The following is a 19,801-nucleotide window of genomic DNA, read 5'->3' on the forward strand; positions in this document are numbered from 1 at the left end:
TTTAGCAGTCTATAGTGACTTTCAGTAATAATTAATTGCATGCCTTCCCAAGGGACTCTATTACCTTTTGTCATTTAACAGTTGACGTTATACAGTAAAAGCAATTAATAGATTGCTCATTTGGAAATGGATTTTTCAAGCCCCTAAATGAGGCTGCTTGTTTGTGGGCTTACCCTATAGGGCAGTAATGAACTTTATTCCAGACTTCAAAGGAGCTGTGCTCACCCAAGCAGAAAGGCACTTTCCAACCTTGGAAAGCTGTGTCTGACGGTGGGGGTAAGAAGTTCTCATTTGCTGCTTGGATTTTGGAATCCAGGCACCTCTCATTTATTACTGAATGTGATGGACACAAGGAAACACTTGTTTAAAAGGCACTCTGTTAAGCTTTAAATCTGAAGCAAACAATGCAGGCACTTCCCGTCATCTTAGAAGAAAAAACCTTGGGAGTGACTCCAGAGGAAAGTATCTTTGGATTTTATTCCCTTGTTGAATGATTCTAACATTCAGCAGGCTGGGGCTTTCTGAAAACCCCCTGGTGCCATTCTTCAGTTGCTGGGAATCTCCCACCTGCACTGTAGCCAAGTCTTGGGTTGGAGTTGGCCTTTTAGGCTCCTGGTTAGGTCATGGCTTTTTGCCGTGAATGACCATAGCTGTCTTGGAAACACTCCCATGCTGACTAGGGAGATAAGGAGTTTGGGAAGCCTGCCAACATGTGGGGGAGCTGATAGGGACCAGCATACTGCTGGAAGCCTCCCTGCCAGTCCCAGGGCCTGTGCCCAGTGAGAGGCAGATGTAGGCTTTCCGTTGTCAAGGGCCTGTTGAGATCATGATAAGAAGTTCCTACTTCATTAGCAACTGAATCCATCTGTGTGGCACAGGATTTAGACTTTCCTAAATGAGGATACTTGTTCTCTTGGTATGCTGGGCTATCCTTGATCCCCCCGTCTAAGGAAGTTTATTTCTTGTGAGATGGCTTGGGCACACAAGGCTTTGGTGGAAAGGTAGGGAGATATCTCTGTTGTCTCATTTTGCAGATGAAAACCCAAAGACAGACTTGAAGTTAGAATCAATTTCAGAGGGTCCATGACTTGTCCAAGTCACTCTGAAAATCAGTGGCAAAGCAGGAGCCAGAATTCAGGTTTCCTTATTTCCAGGCCAAAACTTTCTGCCTGCCTCTCCAGGACAGATGTGCCAGAAAGGTCTACACTATTGGAGACACAGTGACAGAAATGAAGACACAATGAGACGTCCATGGCAGAATTTCCACCTCAAAGGTCCTGGCACAAGGAGATGGTGTTGTCAAACACTCAACGGTTTCACCCCTCTTCACATAAATGTTTCTGATAGACTATCTCAAAAGCTGCAGGGCGGGTAAAGGAGGTAAAGCCCAGTGATTTGTCTTACTAGCCAGCCTGCAACCAGGGCAGCGAAGGTTAAAGGGCTGTAGGCTAATTACAAAGCCCAGCAGGAAATAAAAGCAAATGTTGACAAGAAAACAATCCTGGCATAAAATTAAAAAAAGAAAAGCAAACACACCTGAAATGTATGTTGAGATAGTTTTTTGGTTTTTGTAAACTGCAAAGTTATGTTTTGCAAGTTGCATTTTTGGTGTCCTGTGACCAGCACTGCTTTGACATAGTTGTGGGCACCATTTTAATATGTAAGGAAGCTGCCAAGTCCTACCCTCATTCAGCAGCTTATCTCTAGTCACCTCATCCTGTCCTACCCAACAGCCTAGAAATAGGCTGGTCAACCAGAATCCAGGCTTTGAAGGAGAGGTTGCAAAGGGTTTGTTCTCTACAGAGAGCATTCTAATTCTGACAAAATGAGAAATATTTTTCTCGTAGCATTTCTACTCTGACAGTACTAAGTGCAAAAGAGGATCTTAGATCAGAATTGTTTTCCTAACGAGAATATGCTTCACCTAAAACCCATGACTGACTTCATTCTCAGACATGGAGATTAGCTGACTGTATATTAATATATTAACCCTAGCCCTTGGCAGATGTTCAGAGTGTTTGCCAAACACAGCAATGCTGGGAGAGCAGGAAAGTTACCTGCAGTTTTCCCTTGTAGAAACTGTATTTATGTGTTTGGAGAGTCACATTTTCAGAGGTGAATATTGTCACTGTGTTTTCCTCCCAGAGAAAATGGTAAGTGGAAGTGTGCTGTCATTAGATTGTAAATGGCAAAACTCAGTGGTGGTCACTGAACTTGAGTTCGTAGTTTAACAGACCCAGAGGTTGCAAACTCAGATGCTTTTAGGGGCTAGCAATAAATGTTTAAAGCAGTCTCTCCTCAGCTCCAGCTGGTTGTTGTCTAGTGAGAATGTGGGCTCAATACTTTTGCTTTTTTTTTTTTTTTTTTAATTAAGAGGCCAGAAACCAGATTCATTTGTGAAATCTCCCCGTTTTTAAATGTTGGCAACTTACTGTAAAATTTTTAAAATATTCTGTCTAAATAAAAACATACATAGGCCATATGGCTTCTGATTCAGCCTCTCTGCCCTCCCCAAGAATTCAGGCAACACATATTTTTTGAAATAGATGTTGCATGATCTCCTAAGTGTATATAAGTTTTATTACTTAAATGTCTCTTCTCCCTTAACTGAAAAATCTGAAACATACAACAGGCCAAGAATAACCATTCTAAGAAAAATGATGTCAGTATATAAATGTACCTTGGAATGAAGTACAGATTGATTTTTTTGTCTCCTAAATTATTCCCAGTGGTTCCAGGTTGGCATAGAGTGAGGATGCTGAATGAGAACCTGTGAGCACTTCCCTCCACTTCCTGGCTCTGGCACAGAAAGGGCCACACAGCTCCCCTCCCCTCAGGCCCCAGCATTCTCCATTCCCTACTGGTGGAGAAAGGATTTTTCTACAGGTAGTCTCAAATGAAAATTATGTCACTAAAAAGATGTTATTTGATTTTTCACCTGGAAAGTTACAAAGAAAGTGAAAATGAAGTGTGAGGTGTAAGTAAGGTAGCAAGTGTCTGTGTGTGACCCCGACCTAACCCCCAGACGAGTCAGAGCCTGAGGCGAGGCCCCCAGTTCCTCTGAAAGGAAGGTCTTTCCGGCCTCCCTGGAAGCTGAGACCTTTCTGAAGTTTGGAAAACAATTTGGCGTTTGGCATATAAAGAGATTCCTCCAGATCAGTATGGGTTAAAACAAAGATTTACAGGTGGTTGGTGGGTTTTTTGTCGTTGTTGTCTTTTTTAGCCAACTCTGATCCCATCAATGTATTTCTAAGGAAAATGTAAACTGTTCATACATTCTCTTAAACATCACAGTGAAAAAAACAAGTACCCGTATGTGTGATAGAGCAGGCAGGGGGCTCTACCTGCTCTGTCCTTGGCAAAGGCCCTTGGCCACACTGGGGAAAATGCCAGCTTTGCTTCCGCACGAAAACCCATGTCGTGCCATCCCACTGGAGCACCGGCCGGCCCCAAAGGCAGGGCAGGGCAGGGAGAGGGATCTTTTTGAAGTGTTTCTAGGAGCTCTGTACAGCTGTCTTTGTCTTCTAGCCCAGGAGTGCTGTACAAAGCTATAAGGACACTGATGAGATCATGGCTCTGCTGCCATTTTCTAGGGAAGACTTCGCTTGGAGCATGGCTGCCTGGATTCGAAAATGTGTCCTTGACTCCATGGAGTAGTTCTTATAGTTTTGCCTGGAAGAGAGCAGAGAATCAGACACATGCAGCTGCTCCAGGAAGTTCTTTTCCTTTAGTCTGAGCTGTTGGGAACCCACCAGCCAAGGAAGGCTCTTCATGGCTTAAAACTGTCCGTATCCAAAGAAAGGGCTGGGCCCTGCACAACAGGAGGATTAGCAGAAAGGGTGTGTGGTCCCTCACCCCTGGTAGCATACCCTCTAGAACCACTCTTGGTCCTGTTGAGTCTTCAGGCTTGAGGGGGTGGTTTGGGGAGGTAGGCCCCTGGGCTGGAAAGCAGACCTGTGTTTGAACACCAGCCCTGCAGCCTACTTGTGGTGTGACCCTGGGCAACTCACTTCCTCCCTCTGGGATTCCAATTCCTTGTCAGTATATTGAGGGAAAAACCTCGCCACCCCAGACGTGCACTCTGCCTCTGGACTGCCACATGCCCCACATCTGGGCTGCCACATGTTCCACATCTGGACTGCCACCACTGCTCCTGCCAGCAACCTCAATCACTCTGCCTGGAATTCTCTGCCCCCAGTCAGCTGGGTGAAGCTCCTGAGCTCAGGAAGGAGCAAGGACAGGGCAAAGCTACCTAAGCCTTACTTGGCAGTTTCCAAGAATTTGACGGCCTCTTCATTTCTGCCTTGTTCCATAAACAGCAGGGCCAGCTCCAGCAGGGCATTTGGGATCAAGTAATGGTCATATTTAATCTTCTTTTCACTGCAGAACACAGAAGGACATGGCTTACAAGCTTTGCCCTTGAGACGTCCTTCAGGCTCATCCACCTGACCTGTCCCAGTATGGGATGACCCACCCAAGTGCTTACGTGGGGGTTTTCTGATCTGGATTCCAGCTTGGGAGGGATGGTCCCCACTACCTAGCCCTAGAATGCCTGGCGTCCACGGCAAAGCCTTCCAATCATCTGCACCTGGGGCCCCAACTCCCTGACAGCTATGGCTTAGCTCATGTCCTTAGTCCACCCCACCTTAGCCCTTCAACCCCCCTTTCTCCGGATGGTATAGTTTACTAAATTGGGAAGTCTGTTGCTGATCTGACCCACCCTCCATGCTGCCTAGAGACATCCTTTTAAAATCCAAATCTTTCAGACACTCCCCGGCCCAGTGACCTTCCTGGCTTTCTGTCTATTTTTAATGAGCAAACATCCAGGACCTTCTCAGGCTAGCTCTCCTTATTTCATCTTCATTCCTTCCCCTCTAGAACTTTACCCAGACAGGGAATGACCTAATCTAATCACTGTCACCCCAACCTCAGGCTTCATTCCTGTGTCCAGGCATTTATACATGTACTCTACTTAAAACTCAGCTTTCTCTGCCTGACAAACCCCGAGTTCATATGTCATCTCTAGGAAGCTTTTCCTGATTTCTGTCAGGGTTAGGTCCTCCTCAGGGCACCCACTGTCTCTCTGCTTTCCTCTAGCCCAGCCCTAATCATGCTAGACTGTGGCTATCCCTCTGTAACATTTGAGCTCCCCAAGGGCAAGGCCGGAAAGGTCGGCAGTTCAAATCCACGAGGTGCTTCTTGGGAACCCTATGGAGCAGTTCTACTCTGCCCTATGGGATCACTATGAGTTGGAATTGACTTGATGGCAATGGGTTTGGTTTTGGTTTTTAAGGGCAAGGCCAGGGCTGCTGCATTACAAACTCCAGGGGGCACCATTCACACGAAGGTCAGTGTGAATGGGCTCCTGAAATTGGGCAACCTGGTGGCCCTAGGAGCCAGGTTTGAATCATCTGTGCCCCCTGTGTCTAGCACAGGCCCTGGCACAGCACAGGCACCAGTGTGTGTGTGGTGAATGGGGGTAGGCTAGGGTTGGCTTCAGTAGTGGGTGTGAGGATGAGAAGCCCTGAAAATTCAACCAGAGAGCCCCAGGTCCAGCCAAAGACCATGTGGAATGGTTGCAGCCACAGAGGCACTTACTTAGCATAAATGCTCCTGAAATTCTCTTCGGCTTCATGGACGCGGCCCAAGTATCTCAGACACAGACCTTTCAGCAACTTCACCAAGCACTCGTCATCCACTGAGTACTCGTTCTCTGAAAATAGTGGTGTGAGGGAAGAAGACAGGCTTGTCAATTTTTCACTTGTTCATTACTGCAGCAGTTGCTACTCTGTACTGGGCCCAGGGACACAGATGACTTAGACATGTTCCCTGTCCTCAAGGAGCTCACATCTGGGAAGAAAAGACAGACACTGAGACAATAACATACAGTGAGCTCAGGACTGGCCAAGGGGAGCTGAGGGGCTATGGAACCCAGAGGAGGCCCTGACCCTACCTGGGGACAAGGAACAGCTTCCTGGAGGAGCTGACATTGAAGATGAGGCTAGAAAGACAAAGGGCAGGGTAGAGAAGTGGGGAAGGGCATTTTGAGCAGAGGGAACTTTCAATTGTAGAGAACTGAAGTCAAACCCAGCCTGGCAGGTTCAAGGTAGTTCAGAAAAATCAAACCAAACCCGTTGCTCTCAAGTTGATTCTGACTCAAAGCAACCCTACAGGACAGAGTAGAACTGCCCCATACGGTTTCCACAGAGCGGTTGGTGGATTTGAACTGCCAATCTTTTGGTTAGCAGCCAAGTTCTTAACTACTGCATTGCCAGGGCTCCTCAAGGTAGTTACCTGGGCCCTTTCCCAGCATCTCTTCAGCCTGGGTGATAATCTCAAGTATCCCATCGGTGAGTTCTTGCTGCTTCCCAATTACAGCATAGCCATTCCAGATATACATCATTTCCTAAGGGTAGGGAACAAATCAGTCCTAGTATGCCTCGCCACACAGTGGGACTCTCTGGGAGGACAGCTCTTTCTGCCTTGAGCCATCTGAAGCCCACTCTCACGTGTCTCCCAACCCCCACCCCCACCCCCAGGGGGCAGCAGTTCCTCAAAGGCAGGGGCTGGGTCAGACTCATCTGTGCCCCTCTCTCTAGCCCCAGCCCCAAGGCAGGGTACAGAAGACTGGCATCACAGGTTGTTGAGTGAATCTGAAACCCTCTCCAGGCCCCTGAGGCAGGAAGGTCTTTCTCCCTCACCCCACCTCCCCAGAGCCCATGGCTCTCATACTGGCTTTCAGCTGATTCCACAATCCTAGCCTGAAGTGCAGGGCCAGTAAAGACGGTCTACCCACCAGAGCAGGGATTGGCAACGAGATAGGCTTGGGGGAGAGGTAGCGTCTGGACTTCCGGATGGCAAACTTCTCTGTAGGTAGAGACTTGCCAGCAATCTTGAGCTTCAGGCCTGGCACGGCTCTGTGAAGGAGATGGGGAGGGTGGGGAGAGAAGACTGAGGGTTCCCCGCCTGCCGGGCTTCTGCTTGGCCCCTGTCTGAGCCTTGGTTTCCCCATCTATACCATCAGAATATTAAACTGAAGAACTTCCTAGGTCGGAAACAGCCTGTGCCTACGGCCTCACTTTACAGCCTGCCCCAGGACCTGGCCATTTCCTGTGACTAGGCAAGGGGTGCTTCCACACTAGCTGGCTGAGGTGAGAATGTACCCAAACGCCCCCAGGCCTGTTCTGCCTCCGGGGGGTCTCTCCTCCACTCCCATGACCCATTTCCCAGGAGGGCCCACTGGGGGACCACCGCCCAGAGAAGGGGTGGGACTTGCCCAGCACTACACAGCTCTAATCCTTAATTAACTCTTGCCTCGTGGGCTGTGGCCTCCTCAGCTGTTTCCAAGGGCAAAGCAAAATGTGGTGCATGCTAGGTGAGCCCCCTCACCTGGGGCCTCGCCCACCTGGCTCTATCATGGCCCTCTGATTTCTGCCATAGCCACTGGGTGTGCTGGGGCCTCAGGCCTGAGCCGAAGAACAGCTGGACCTCGGTGTGAGGTCCTCCCAGCCCGCTTCTGCTTATTCACTGTGGAACCTCTCTGGGCCTCAGTTTTCTCAGCTCTAAAATGGAAATAATGATGCCTACTCTCACAGGTTTCTTGGAAGAGTTATATGAGATGGAGATAGGGAGTTCCTGGCATGTAGCAAGCATTTGGCAAATGATAAATACCCTAGTATTGTGATACCAGCAGCCCTAGGAAGCTTGGGTTACACCCACTTCCAGGACTGAGAAGTTGGGGCCACCCCTCGCCGTAACTGGAGGAAGGTCTACCAAGGCTGAGCACTGTCTCCAGATGGCCCCTGCTCAGACAGACCTTCTGGGGAGGCAAATATGGCAACTCAGGTAAGAATAAAACAGCCACCATTCCAGACTCTATCGTCAGGCTCTTTAAATATATTTTCTATCATTCTCAAAACAACCTGCAAGGTCAAGATTGTTATTCCCATTTTATAAGATGCTGAAATTGTCCAAAGTGACACAGCTAAGAAGTGGCAGAGGTTGGATTTAATCCTGTTCGTTTGATAGCAACTCTTAGGCTCTCTACTGTGCTTCTTTGAGGTTATAAAGTTAACTCAGCAGAATGACAAGGGCCTTCCCCTTTCTGGACCTCAGGGTCCACTTCTGCCCTAATGACAAGGTGAAGAGACTCAGTGGGGAGGATGCTAACAAAACCACTTTGTGAAAGAAAACCTGCTAGCAGATTCCCAGGGCTCTAGCAGCAGTAGCAGCAGCAACATGGGGTGGTCATGGGAGGGAATGCCGGCACATGGGCGATCCTGAGGGAGGGTCAGGGCAGCTCAGGGCGAGGGGAGATGGCCACCTACCACCCCATCCCTGGTGGCCAGAGCTCAGGGTGGCCATGGGCAGAGCCTGGCTGGGCTGTCCACAGCAGAGGCCTGCTAGGGGGTTGCGATGGTGGGACCTACCTAAACAGCTCCACTTCGTCATCCCCAAATGGCTTGTAGTCCTCCTCCCCAAACATGCTGAGGTAGGCAGCCTTCATGTAGATGTAGGTGGCCTGTGCAAGACACAGCAACAGCCAGGTGTGAGCAAACTTCCTTCCCTCTAATCGCAGGCCTGGACTGGCACAAGTACCTCACTTGGACCTCACAACAGCCCAGCATGGTACTAATATCATCCCTGGATCTCAGGAGAGAAATTGAGGGTGAGAAAGCTGAAGACACTTGAAAAGCTCTAAGTGGTAGAACTGGGCATTAAATACAGGATGCCAAAGCACCTGGCCTCTGTAAGCCATACTTGAGCGGGACGTGCTGAGGCTGAGAGGGAGACACAGAGACGGGAAGAGTGCTTACAGCAGCAAGGGCCTCTGGGAAGAGACAACTTCAGGGCTGGCCCTTGAAGGACAATGAGAAGATTCACAGGGATCTGAGAAAGGGCCTTCCCAGCAAGGGGAACAGCCTGAACAAAGTCAGGGATAGGGATGTGTGTAGGTAGGACACAAATGGGTAGCACAGAGCATAGGATGCCTGAAGTGTTAGGTCAGAAAGGAGGGCAGGGCCCTGGGCCAGGCTGGCTCAGGCTCCACTTTACTGTGTACTAGGCACTTTACATACGTCACCTCGCTTGGTCCCAAAGATGACAGACAAGAATCTGTACCCCACCTCTGCTCCCTGAGTGCCGGGAGTTGACCCTAGGTTTGTGTGGCTTCCAGCTATGGCCTTCGCCACTAGGTCCACAGCCACCCCTGACAGGAATGGTGAGGCTGTTCAGGAGATCCAACCCTAAATGCCACCTCCTTCCCCAGGAGTGCCTGGATGGTGAAAACGGTTAACATGCTCAGCCGCTAACTGAAAGGTTGGTGGTTTAAATCCACCCAGAGGTGCCTCAAAAGAAAAACCTGGTGATCCACTTCTGAAAAACTAGGCATTGAAAACCCTATGGAGCGCAGTTCTGCCCTGACACACAAGGGGTCGCCACGGACGGCAAATTGTTTTTGGTTTTCCTCAGACCAGCCGAAGAGGAGCCTATCTCTGTGCTGCCCTCCAGTGGCTAAGCCTTGAACTACAGCTGCTTCCTCGCGGTAGGCTGCCAAGGAACTACCTGCCAGTGGCCAAGAAAAAAAGTGTAGGGGTGGAGAAGAGAAGTAAGCGGAACATCCTGGAGTGATGGAAAGGTGGAAAGCCGCGTTCACCCAGCAGCCCCACCCACACTGGATCCCAGGTCTCCTCCCAGTTTTTACAAATTGAGGAAAAGCCGGTCTGTATGGGGTGTGGTGGGCAGAATCTCCCCTCCCCAAAATCTGTTCTCCATCCCATCTTCATCTTCCCGGCAGCCCTGGAAGAAACCTGGTATCATTCTTGCCGTCTCCCTCTCCCCCACCCCACCCCCAACACTGAGTGCCTATGTCCCATGACTTTACCTCCGATCTGGAATCCCACTGCCCTTATCTCTCACCCCAATTATTACACCAGCCTCCACAACCATCGCCCTGCTCCAAGCTCCTTTCTATTTCCCTGGTCCATGACACTGTACGTGCCTAGCCCAGTGCCCTCCTCACTGGTCTCCTTGCTCCCACTCCTACCTGCATCATTCTCACCAAACCCACTCTGATCTTGTATAAGGCAGATCATGTCAGTCTCTTCTCGAAATCTTCTGATAATATCCCATCACACTTAGGATACAATCCAAGCTTCCTGCCACAGCCTGCAAGGCCTGCTCAATTTTCCCCTCAGTTTCTTTTCCAACTTCATTTCCAACCATTCCGCCCTCACTCACAACACTCCAGCCACACAGGCCTGCGTGCTGTTCCCAGGACACACGAAAGCATTCCTGCCCCCAGTCTACAGCTTCCTCTCTCTGGAATGCCCTTCCTCCAGACAGCCACATGGCTTATTCTTCACTTCATTCTGGTGTCTTCTCAGACAGGCTTGCACTTAGCAGAACCCAACATTGTATGATACTGTACGTCTAGTTGTTTGTGTGCTGTCTCTCTCCCCACTAGAATGTGAGCCTTGAGAAGGGGTCTTTGTTTTGTTCACTGTTGTATCTCCCAGCCTAGAACAGGACCTGGCATATGGTGGTGCCCAGCAACAGTAGGTGAGATTTCTAAAGCACAAGCCTAAACCACAAGTGTTCAAGGGCTTCCCACCATCAGACTAAAGTCCCAGCAGCCACTCTGGACCCTCCATGCTCTCTCTAAACTCCTTTACTAGCTCATTTTCTACCATTTCCTCCCAAAGCTTCAGCCCAGGCCTTTCCTGTGCTGCTCCCTTCAGCCTGGGATGTCATTCCCCCTTCTCTGCCTGGCTCAGACTCTCCACACCGACTTCCTCTAAGAGAATTTCCCAGCTCTCCCCAGAAGGCTCGCCCTCAACTGAGCCACCAGGATTTCGGATGTGTTCAGTGACCTAGAGTTGTGAGACCCAGGGATAACCTAGTGACCAGAGGATGTCATGGGGGCCACGCTGATGGAAAATGGCAGCTGCCTCCTCTGATGGGAGTCCTGTCTCCCCAGGGCTATTTGGCTGTTTTCCACAAATATTCATTTTGCTGTATTACTCTGCCAGATTCTGTACCAAGTCAGACAGTTGTCTTTAAGAAGTTTACAGTGGAGGTGGAGCCAAAATGGCAGAATAGACGGCCGCTTCCATCAAGCCCTCTTTACAACAAAGACCTGAAAAAACAAGTAAAATGAGTATATTTGTGACAAGCTGGGAGCCCTGAACATCAAAGGCAAGCTTAGACAACGAACTGAGGGGCAGGGGGAGGAAGAGGCCATCAGAAGTGGAGAGGAGTTACCGATCTGAATCGCGGGGAGCCCTCAGGCACCATTCCCGGAGCGGGGGTGGCAGTGGCGGGCTGGTACTAGCGTTCGGCTGCAGTTTCCTCAGGGAGAAGCAGCCAGCCACACAGCCTACTCACACCTCTGGAACCTGAGGAGAACGGCGCTCCTGGCAAAAGCTAAGTGCTCACATGTATTTTACCGTGCCCCCCCAACCCCAGGCCGGCGTCAGCGGCTGAATCCCTGGGCCTGAGATAGACCCTGGTGAGCATCTAGAGCCATCCTCCTGGCCTTGGGGAAGGACAAAATTTGCAACTGGGGGGAAAAGATAATTTGCTAGCTCCATTAACCAGGGGTCCTCAGGACAGAAGCAGCTCCTGTCCAGGCATAAACCGTCTGTGGACCTTGAGCACCTTTCCCTTCTGCATGGACCTGTGTGGGCCTATTCCGGGAGAATAGGCCATTGTTGTCAAACTCCAACCATTTCAGCTGTGCAGTGGAGAGGTGGGTGTTTGACATTTGACATTACTTTGCCTTTTAAACAAGGTCCTCACCTACCCACATCAGGGACCTAAGGACTGGTAGCTCCACTCAGGTCACCCAGCCACTCATGAGAGGGGTCCAAAGATAACTGGTACCTCCCAGTCCTTACAACCAAAAACGTTGGGTGCCCATGGTCCCTCTGCAGAACCCACCCACCAGCACGCTCTAGGGAACAGAGACGCATTTTCCTCAGAGATACTTCGGGGTCGGTTCTCAGCCCCCTGCCTTGTTCAGAGTGTGACCCCCTGCTGCAATCAGATACTGGTATATACGCCAATCACCCCTGCCCCTCTAAAACTGTAGGACAGAGCCTGTACCACATACTTGGTATCCGCTACCTTGAAACCTGAGCTGAATTCATACAAGAAAACTGAATGAACTCCTACACTGATATACCTGATAACAGCTCTAGCCAGCTGGGGACAGGACACCAGAGCTCCAAAGGCAAAAATCATCAAGGTAGCTCACTCAAACAACCCATAGGGGTATACCAAAACAAAACAAACCAAGCAGCTATGACACAGTAAGCAAGCATAAACTAATACAATAACTTATAGATGGCTCAGAGACAACACTCAACATCAAGTCACATAAAGAAACAGACCATGATCACTTCAACAGGCTCTCAAAACAAAGAATCCAGCGATCTTCTAGATGAAAGTACATTCCAGAATTACCAGATGCAGAATACAAAAGTTTAATATACAGAACCCTTCAAGACATCAGGGAGGAAATGAGGCAGTATGCAGAACAAGCCAAGGAAACACAGATAAAGCAACTGACGAAATTAGAAAGATTACTCAGGAACATGAAAAGTTTAATAAGCTGGAAAAATCCATAGACAGCAATCAGAAATTCAGAAGATTAACAATAAAATTACAGAATTAGATAACTCAAAAGAAAGTCAAGGAGCAGAATTGAGCAAGTAGAAGCCAGAATTTCGGAACTTGAAGATAAATCACTTGGCACTAATATATTTGAAGAAAAATCAGATAGAAGAATTTTAAAAAATGAAGAAACCTTAAGAATCATGGGGGACTCTATCAAGAGAAATAACTTATGAGTGATTGGAGTACCAGGACAGGGAGGGATAACAGAAAATACAGAGAGAATTGTTGAGGATTTGTTGGCAGAAAACTTCCCTGGTATTGTGAAAGATGAGAAGATATCTATCCAAGATGCTCATCGAACTCCACATAAGGTAGATCTTAAAAGAAAGTCACCAAGACATATTATAATCAAGCTTGCCAAAACCAAAGAGAGAATTATAAGAGCAGTGACGGATAAACGAAAAGTCACCTACAAAGGATAGCCAATAAGAATAAGCTCGGACTACTCGGCAGAAACCATGCAGGCAAGAAGGCAATGGGATGACATATTTAAAAAACTGAAGCAAAAAAATTGCCTGCCAAGAATCATACATCCATCAAAACTGTCTCTTAAATATGAAGGTGAAATTAAGACATTTCCAGATAAACACAAGTTGAGGGAATTCGTAAAAACCAAACCAAAACTACAAGAAATACTAAAGGAAGTTCTTTGGTTAGAAAATCAATAATATCAGGTATCAACCCAAGACTAGAACACTGAGAAGAGCAGCCAGAAGTCAACCCAGACAGGGAAATCCAAAAAAACAAAGCAAGTTTATATATATAAAAAAAAAAAAAGCCCAAAACAAGGTAACAGCAATATTATTATATAAAAGAAGACAACGTTAAAATAATAAAGAGGGACTAAGAAATGTAATCATACACCTTCCATATGGAGCGGAAGATACGGAGATACAAAGAAATAAAGGTTAGGTTTAAATTTAGAAAAATAGGGGTAAATAATAAGGTAACCACAAAGGAGACAAAGTATCCTACTCATCAAAATAAAATACAAGGGAAAAATACAGACTCAGCAGAAACAAAATCAACAACAACAAATATGAGGAAAGGACAATATACAAAGAAAATCTACTCAGCACATAAAATCAAGTGGGAAAAAGAATAAACTGTCAACACACAAAAAAAGACATCAAAATGATAGCACTAAATTCATACCTATCCATAATAATGCTGAATGTAAATGGACTAAATACACCAATAAAGAGACAAAGAGTGGCAGAATGGATTAAAAAACAAGATCCATCTATATGCTGCCTCCAAGAGACACACCTTAGACTTAGAGACACAAACAAACTAAAACTCAAAGGATGGAAAAAAATATATCAAGCAAACAACAATCAAAAAAGAGCAGGAGTGACAATATTAATTTCTGACAAAATAGGCTTTAAAGTTAAATCCATCAGAAAGGATACGGAGGGATACTATATAATGATTAAAGGGACAATACACCAAGAAGATATAACATATTAAATATATATGCACCCAATGACAGGGCTACAAGATACATAAAACAAACTCTATCAGCATTGAAAAGTGAGATAGACAGCTCCACAATAATAGTAGGAGACTTCAACACACCACTTTCGGTGAAGGACAGGACATCCAGAAAGAACCTCAATAAGGACACGGAAGATCTAAATGCCACCATCAACCAACTTGACCTCGTAGACATATACAGAACACTCCATCCAACAGCAACCAACTATACTTTCTTTTCTAGTGCACATGGAACATTCTCTAGAATAGACCACATACTAGGTCATAAAGCAAGCCTTAATAGAATCCAAAACATTGAAATATTACAAAGCATCTTCTCTGACCATAAGGCCATAAAAGTAGAAATCAATAAGAGGAAAGGAAATCAAACACTTGGAAGCTGAACAATACCCTGCTCAAAAAAGACTGGATTATAGAAGACATTAAGGATGGAATAAAGAAATTCAGAGAATCCAATGAGAATGAAAACACTTCCTATCAGAACCTTTGGGACACAGCGAAAGCAGTGCTCAGAGGTCAATTTATATCAACAAATGCACACATCCAAAAAGAAGAAAGGGCCCAAATTAAAGAATTATCCCTACAGCTTGAACAAATAGAAAGAGACCAACAAGAGAAACCCACAAGCACTGGAAGAAAACAAATAATAAAAATTACAGCTGAACTAAATGAAATAGAAAACAGAAAAACAACTGAAAGAATTAACAAGACCAAAAGCTGGTTTTTTGAAAAAATCAGTGAAATTGATAAACCACTGGCCAAACTGACAAAAGAAAAACAGGAGAGGAAGCAAATAACCCAAATAAGAAATGAGATGGGCGATATCACAACAGACCCAACTGAAATTAAAAGAATCATATTAGATTACTATGAAAAACTAAACTTGAACAAATGTGAAAACCTAGAAGAAATGGATGAATTCCTAGAAACACACTACCTACCTAAACTGACACAAACAGAGGTAGAACAAATAAACAGACCCATAACAAAAGAAGAGATTGAAAAGGTAATCAAAAAACTCCCAACAAAAAAAAGCCCTGGTAATAACGGCTTCACTGCAGAGTTCTACCAAACTTTCAGAGAAGAGTTAACACCACTACTGCTGAAGGTATTTCAGAGCATAGAAAAGGATGGAATACTACCAAACTCATTCTATGAAGCCACCATATCCCTGATACCAAAACCAGGTAAAGACACCACAAAAAAAGAAAATTACAGACCTATATCCCTTTTGAATGTAGATGCAAAAATCCTCAACAGAATTCTAGCCAATAGAATTCCACAACATATCAAAAAAATAATTCACCATGACCAAGTGGGATTCATACCAGGTATGCAGGAATGGTTCAACATTAGAAAAACAATTAATGTAATCCACCACATAAATAAAACAAAAGACAAGAATCACATGATTTTATCAATAGATGCAGAAAAGGCATTTGACAAAGTTCAACACTCATCCATGATAAAAACTCTCAGCAAAATAGGAATAGAGGGAAAGTCCTCAACATAATAAAGCGCATTTATAAAGCCAACAGCCAACATCACCCTAAATGGAGAGAGCCTGAAAACATTCCCACTGAGATCAGGAACCAGACAAGGATGCCCTTTATCACCACTCTTATTCGACATCGTGCTGGAAGTCCTAGCCAGAGCAATTAGGCTAGATAAAGAAATAAAGGGCATCCAGATTGGCAAGGAAGAAGTCAAAGTATCTCTATTTGCAGGTGACATGATCTTATACACAGAAAACCCTAAGGCATCCTCCAGAAATCTACTGAAACTAATAGAAGAGTTCAGCAGAGTATCAAGATACAAGATAAACATGCAAAAATCAGTTGGATTCCTCCACACCAACAAAAAGTACATGGAAGAGGAAATCACTAAATCAATGCCATTTACAGTAGCCCCCAAGAATATAAAATACTTAGGAATAAATCTTACCAGAGATGTAATTAAGACTTATACAAAGAAAACTACAGTACACTTCTGCAAGAAACCAAAAGAAGACTTACATAAGTAGAAGAACATACCTTGCTCGTGGATAGGAAGACTTACCATAATAAAAATGTCTATGCTACCAAAAGTGATCTATACATTTAATGCAATTCCGATCCAAATGCCAACGACATTCCTTAATGAGATGGAGAAACAAATCGCCAATTTCATATGGAAGGGAAAGAGGCCCCAGATAAATAAGGCATTACTGAAAAAGAAAAACAAAGTGGGAGGCCTTACTTTACCTGATTTTAGACCCTATTATACCGCCACAGTAGTCAAAACAGCCTGGTACTGGTACAACAACACATACATAGACCAATGGAACAGAATTAAGAATCCAGACATAAATCCATCCACATATGAAGAGTTGATATTTGACAAAGGCCCCAAAACAGTTAAATGGGGAAAAGACAGCCTTTTTAACAAATGGTGTTGGCATAACTGGATATCCATCTGCAAAAAAATGAAACAAGACCCATACCTAACCCCATGCACCAAAACTAACTCAAAATGGATCAAAGACCTAAATATAAAATCTAAAATGATAAAGATCATGGAAGAAAAAATAGGGACAATGTTAGGAGCCCTAACACATGGCATAAACAGTATACACAACATTATAAAGAATGTGGAAGAAAAACTAGATAACTGGGAGCTCCTAAAAATCAAACACCTATGCTCATCCAAAGACTTCACCAAAAGTAAAAAGACTACCTACAGACTGGGAAAAAGTTTTTAGCTATGACATTTCTGATCAGCGCCTGATCTCTAAAATCTACATGATACTGTAAAAACTCAACTGCAAAAAGACAAATAACCCAATTAAAAAATGGGCAAAAGATATGAATAGACACTTCACTAAAGAAGACATTCAGGTAGCTAACAGATATATGAGGAAATGTTCACAATCATTAGCCATTAGAGAAGTGCAGATCAAAACTACAATGAGATTTCATCTCACTCCAACAAGGCTGGCATTAATCCAAAAAACACAAAATAATAAATGTTGGAGAGGCTGTGGAGAGACTGGAACACTTACACGCTGCTGGTGGGAATGTCAAATGGTACAACCACTTTGGAAATTGATTTGGTGCTTCCTTAAAAAGCTAGAAATAGAACTACCATATGATCCAGAAATCCCACTCCTTGGAATATATCCTAGAGAAATAAGAGCCTTTACACGAACAGATATATGCACACCCATGTTTATTGCAGCACTGTTTACAATAGCAAAAAGATGGAAGCAACCAAGGTGCCCATCAACGGATGAACGGATAAATTATGGTATATTCACACAATGGAATACTATCCATAGATAAAGAACAGTGAGGAATCAGTTACACATTTCATAATATGGAGGAACCTGGAAGGCATTATGCTGAATGAAATTAGTCAGTTGCAAAAGGACAAATATTGTATAAGACCACTATTATAAGTACTTGAGAAATAGTTTAAACGGAGAAGAAAACATTCTTTTGTGGTTACGACGGGGGGAGGGTAGGAGGGGACATTCACTAATTAGATAGTAGATAAGAAATAAGGGAAAGACAGCACACAATATAGGGGAGGTCAGCACAATTGGACTAAACCAAAAGCAAAGAAGCTTCCTGAATAAACTGAATGCTTTGAAGCCCAGCGTAGCAGGGGCAGGGGTCTGGGGACCATGGTTTCAGGGGACATCTAAGTCAATTGGCATAATAAAATCTATCATAAATAAATAAAATCTAATAAAACATTCTGCATCCCACCTTGAAGAGTGGCATCTGGGGTCTTAAACGCGAGCAAGCAGCCATCTAAGATGCATCAATTGGTCTCAACCCACCTGGATCAAAGGAGAATGAAGAACACCAAGGACACAAGGCGATTACGACAAGCCCAAGAGACAGAAAGGGCCACATGACCAGAGACTACATCATCCTGAGACCAGAAGAACTAGATGGTGCCCGGCTACAACCGATGACTGCCCTGACAGGGAACACAAGAGAGAACCCCTGAGGGAGCAGGAGAGCAGTGGGATGCAGACCCCAAATTCTCATAAGACCAGACTTAAGGGTCTGACTGAGACTAGAAGGACCCTGGTAGTCATGGCCCCCAGACCTTCTGTTGCCCCAGGACTGGAACCATTCCCGAAGCCAACTCTTCAGACACGGATTGGATTGGCCAATGGGTTGGAAAGGGATGCTGATGAGGAGTGAGCTTCTTGGATCAGGTGGACACTTGAGACTATGTTGGCATTTCCTGCCTGGAGGGGAGAGGAGAGGGTGGAGGGGGTTAGAAGCTGGCAAAATGGACAGGAAAAGAGAGAGTGGAGGGAGAGAGCGGGCTGTCTCATTAGGGGGAGAGTAATTGGGAGTGTGTATTAGTAAGGTGTATATGGGTTTTTGTGTGAGAGACTGACTTGATTTGTAAACTTTCACTTAAAGCACAATAAAAATTATTAAAAAAAAAAGTTTATGGCAAGTAGCTTTGTGGAGGAAAAGCCTCTCCATGGTACCTGCTGCATTTTATTCCTTGAATCTGGTGATACAGAACTTCCTGGCAGCACCCTGGCTTCTGAGTCTTTGCTCTTGCTGTTCTCTCTGCTTGGAGTGCCCCTTACTTTCTCCCCTCCACCACCTAATTCCTCCTCCTTCAAGACTCAGCTCAGCCATCTCCTCTTCCAGAAGCCTTCCTTGTCCCCTTGGCTGGGTTGCCCAGGGCTGCCTTTGAGCTCCTCTGCAGCGAGCACACAGTTGTCAACAGCCGGTTACTGGCTGTCTCAACCCCTAGGCTGCAAGCACTGGCGACAGCTTAAAGGCTTCCACAGAGAAGACTTGCAACAGTCCAGGCAGAGGTGATGCTCAGCAGATATGGCAATGGCCACAGGCCAAGCCTCCAGAGCTAGGGTTGGTGGGCGCTGTGGTAGCCAAGTGCTGGAGATTAGGAATGAATAAATCTCCCAAACTTAAGCTGCTATAAACCCCATTTACACAGAAAACCCTGAGTGTTTCACAAATAGAGAAGGGCTACCCCTCAAGTCACATACTGAGCTGAGGATCAAGCCGGGACTCACAGCCACATACTCACATCCTGACACCTGGGCGGCCTGGCCCTCCCTCTGCCTCTCACAGCAGCTGTGTGGCCATGCTAGGCCTCCTGTGCCCCAGTGGACCCAGCTGCTCGCCTCACTCCACAGGAAGGCTCCTAGAGTCCCTTTTAACTCAAAAAGATTCCACGAGGCTTTGTTCTTGTTGGGAGTGGGAGGTGATGAGGAATGGATGGCGAGCCCACAGGCTGGGCCTGAGGAAGCACCTTCAACAGCAGGGTGATCTCAGGGCAAGCCGGGCCTCCTTGGGAGGGTTTGTGGAGAAGGAAAAAAGCTTCGGCCTTTGAATCACATAGAACTGTCTTCCAATCCAGTGTCTGCCACCAACAGCTGTGTGGTCTGGGAAGGTCACACACATACTCCCACCCTTCGAGTTCCTCATGTGCCCGCCTCGTTGGATGTGGTGTGGAGGAAATGGCAAGTGCGAGGTACATAGGAAGAACTCAGTAAAAGGCTGCTCCCTCACCCATCCCCTTCTGCCCTGAACAAAACCAAACCAAACTTACTGCCATCAAGTTGATTCTGACTCACAGTGACCTG

The 19,801-nt window shown here is 46.0% G+C and overlaps 1 protein-coding gene across 4 annotated transcripts in view; it reads right to left on the reverse strand.

Moving 5' to 3' along the window:
- Window positions 1-270: 270 nt before the first annotated feature.
- TTC39A (tetratricopeptide repeat domain 39A) overlaps window positions 271-19,801 on the reverse strand; it is a 62,189-nt gene continuing 42,658 nt past the window's right edge. For 3 of the 4 annotated variants that reach the window (XM_049875187.1, XM_049875182.1, XM_049875183.1), the window contains 6 exons: window positions 8,430-8,521; window positions 6,797-6,917; window positions 6,295-6,406; window positions 5,599-5,713; window positions 4,264-4,380; window positions 271-3,672 (listed from right to left, as the gene is read on the reverse strand). In XM_049875187.1, coding sequence (XP_049731144.1) covers window positions 3,549-3,672; window positions 4,264-4,380; window positions 5,599-5,713; window positions 6,295-6,406; window positions 6,797-6,917; window positions 8,430-8,521 — 681 coding nt within the window. In that variant the 3' untranslated portion in view covers window positions 271-3,548. Of the gene's footprint in view, window positions 3,673-4,252; window positions 4,381-5,598; window positions 5,714-6,294; window positions 6,407-6,796; window positions 6,918-8,429; window positions 8,522-19,801 lie in introns of all 4 variants that reach the window. The other variant, XM_049875186.1, reaches the window with a different exon arrangement.

This window comes from Elephas maximus, chromosome 3 (assembly GCF_024166365.1).
Source record: "Elephas maximus indicus isolate mEleMax1 chromosome 3, mEleMax1 primary haplotype, whole genome shotgun sequence".
NCBI lineage: Eukaryota > Metazoa > Chordata > Mammalia > Proboscidea > Elephantidae > Elephas > Elephas maximus.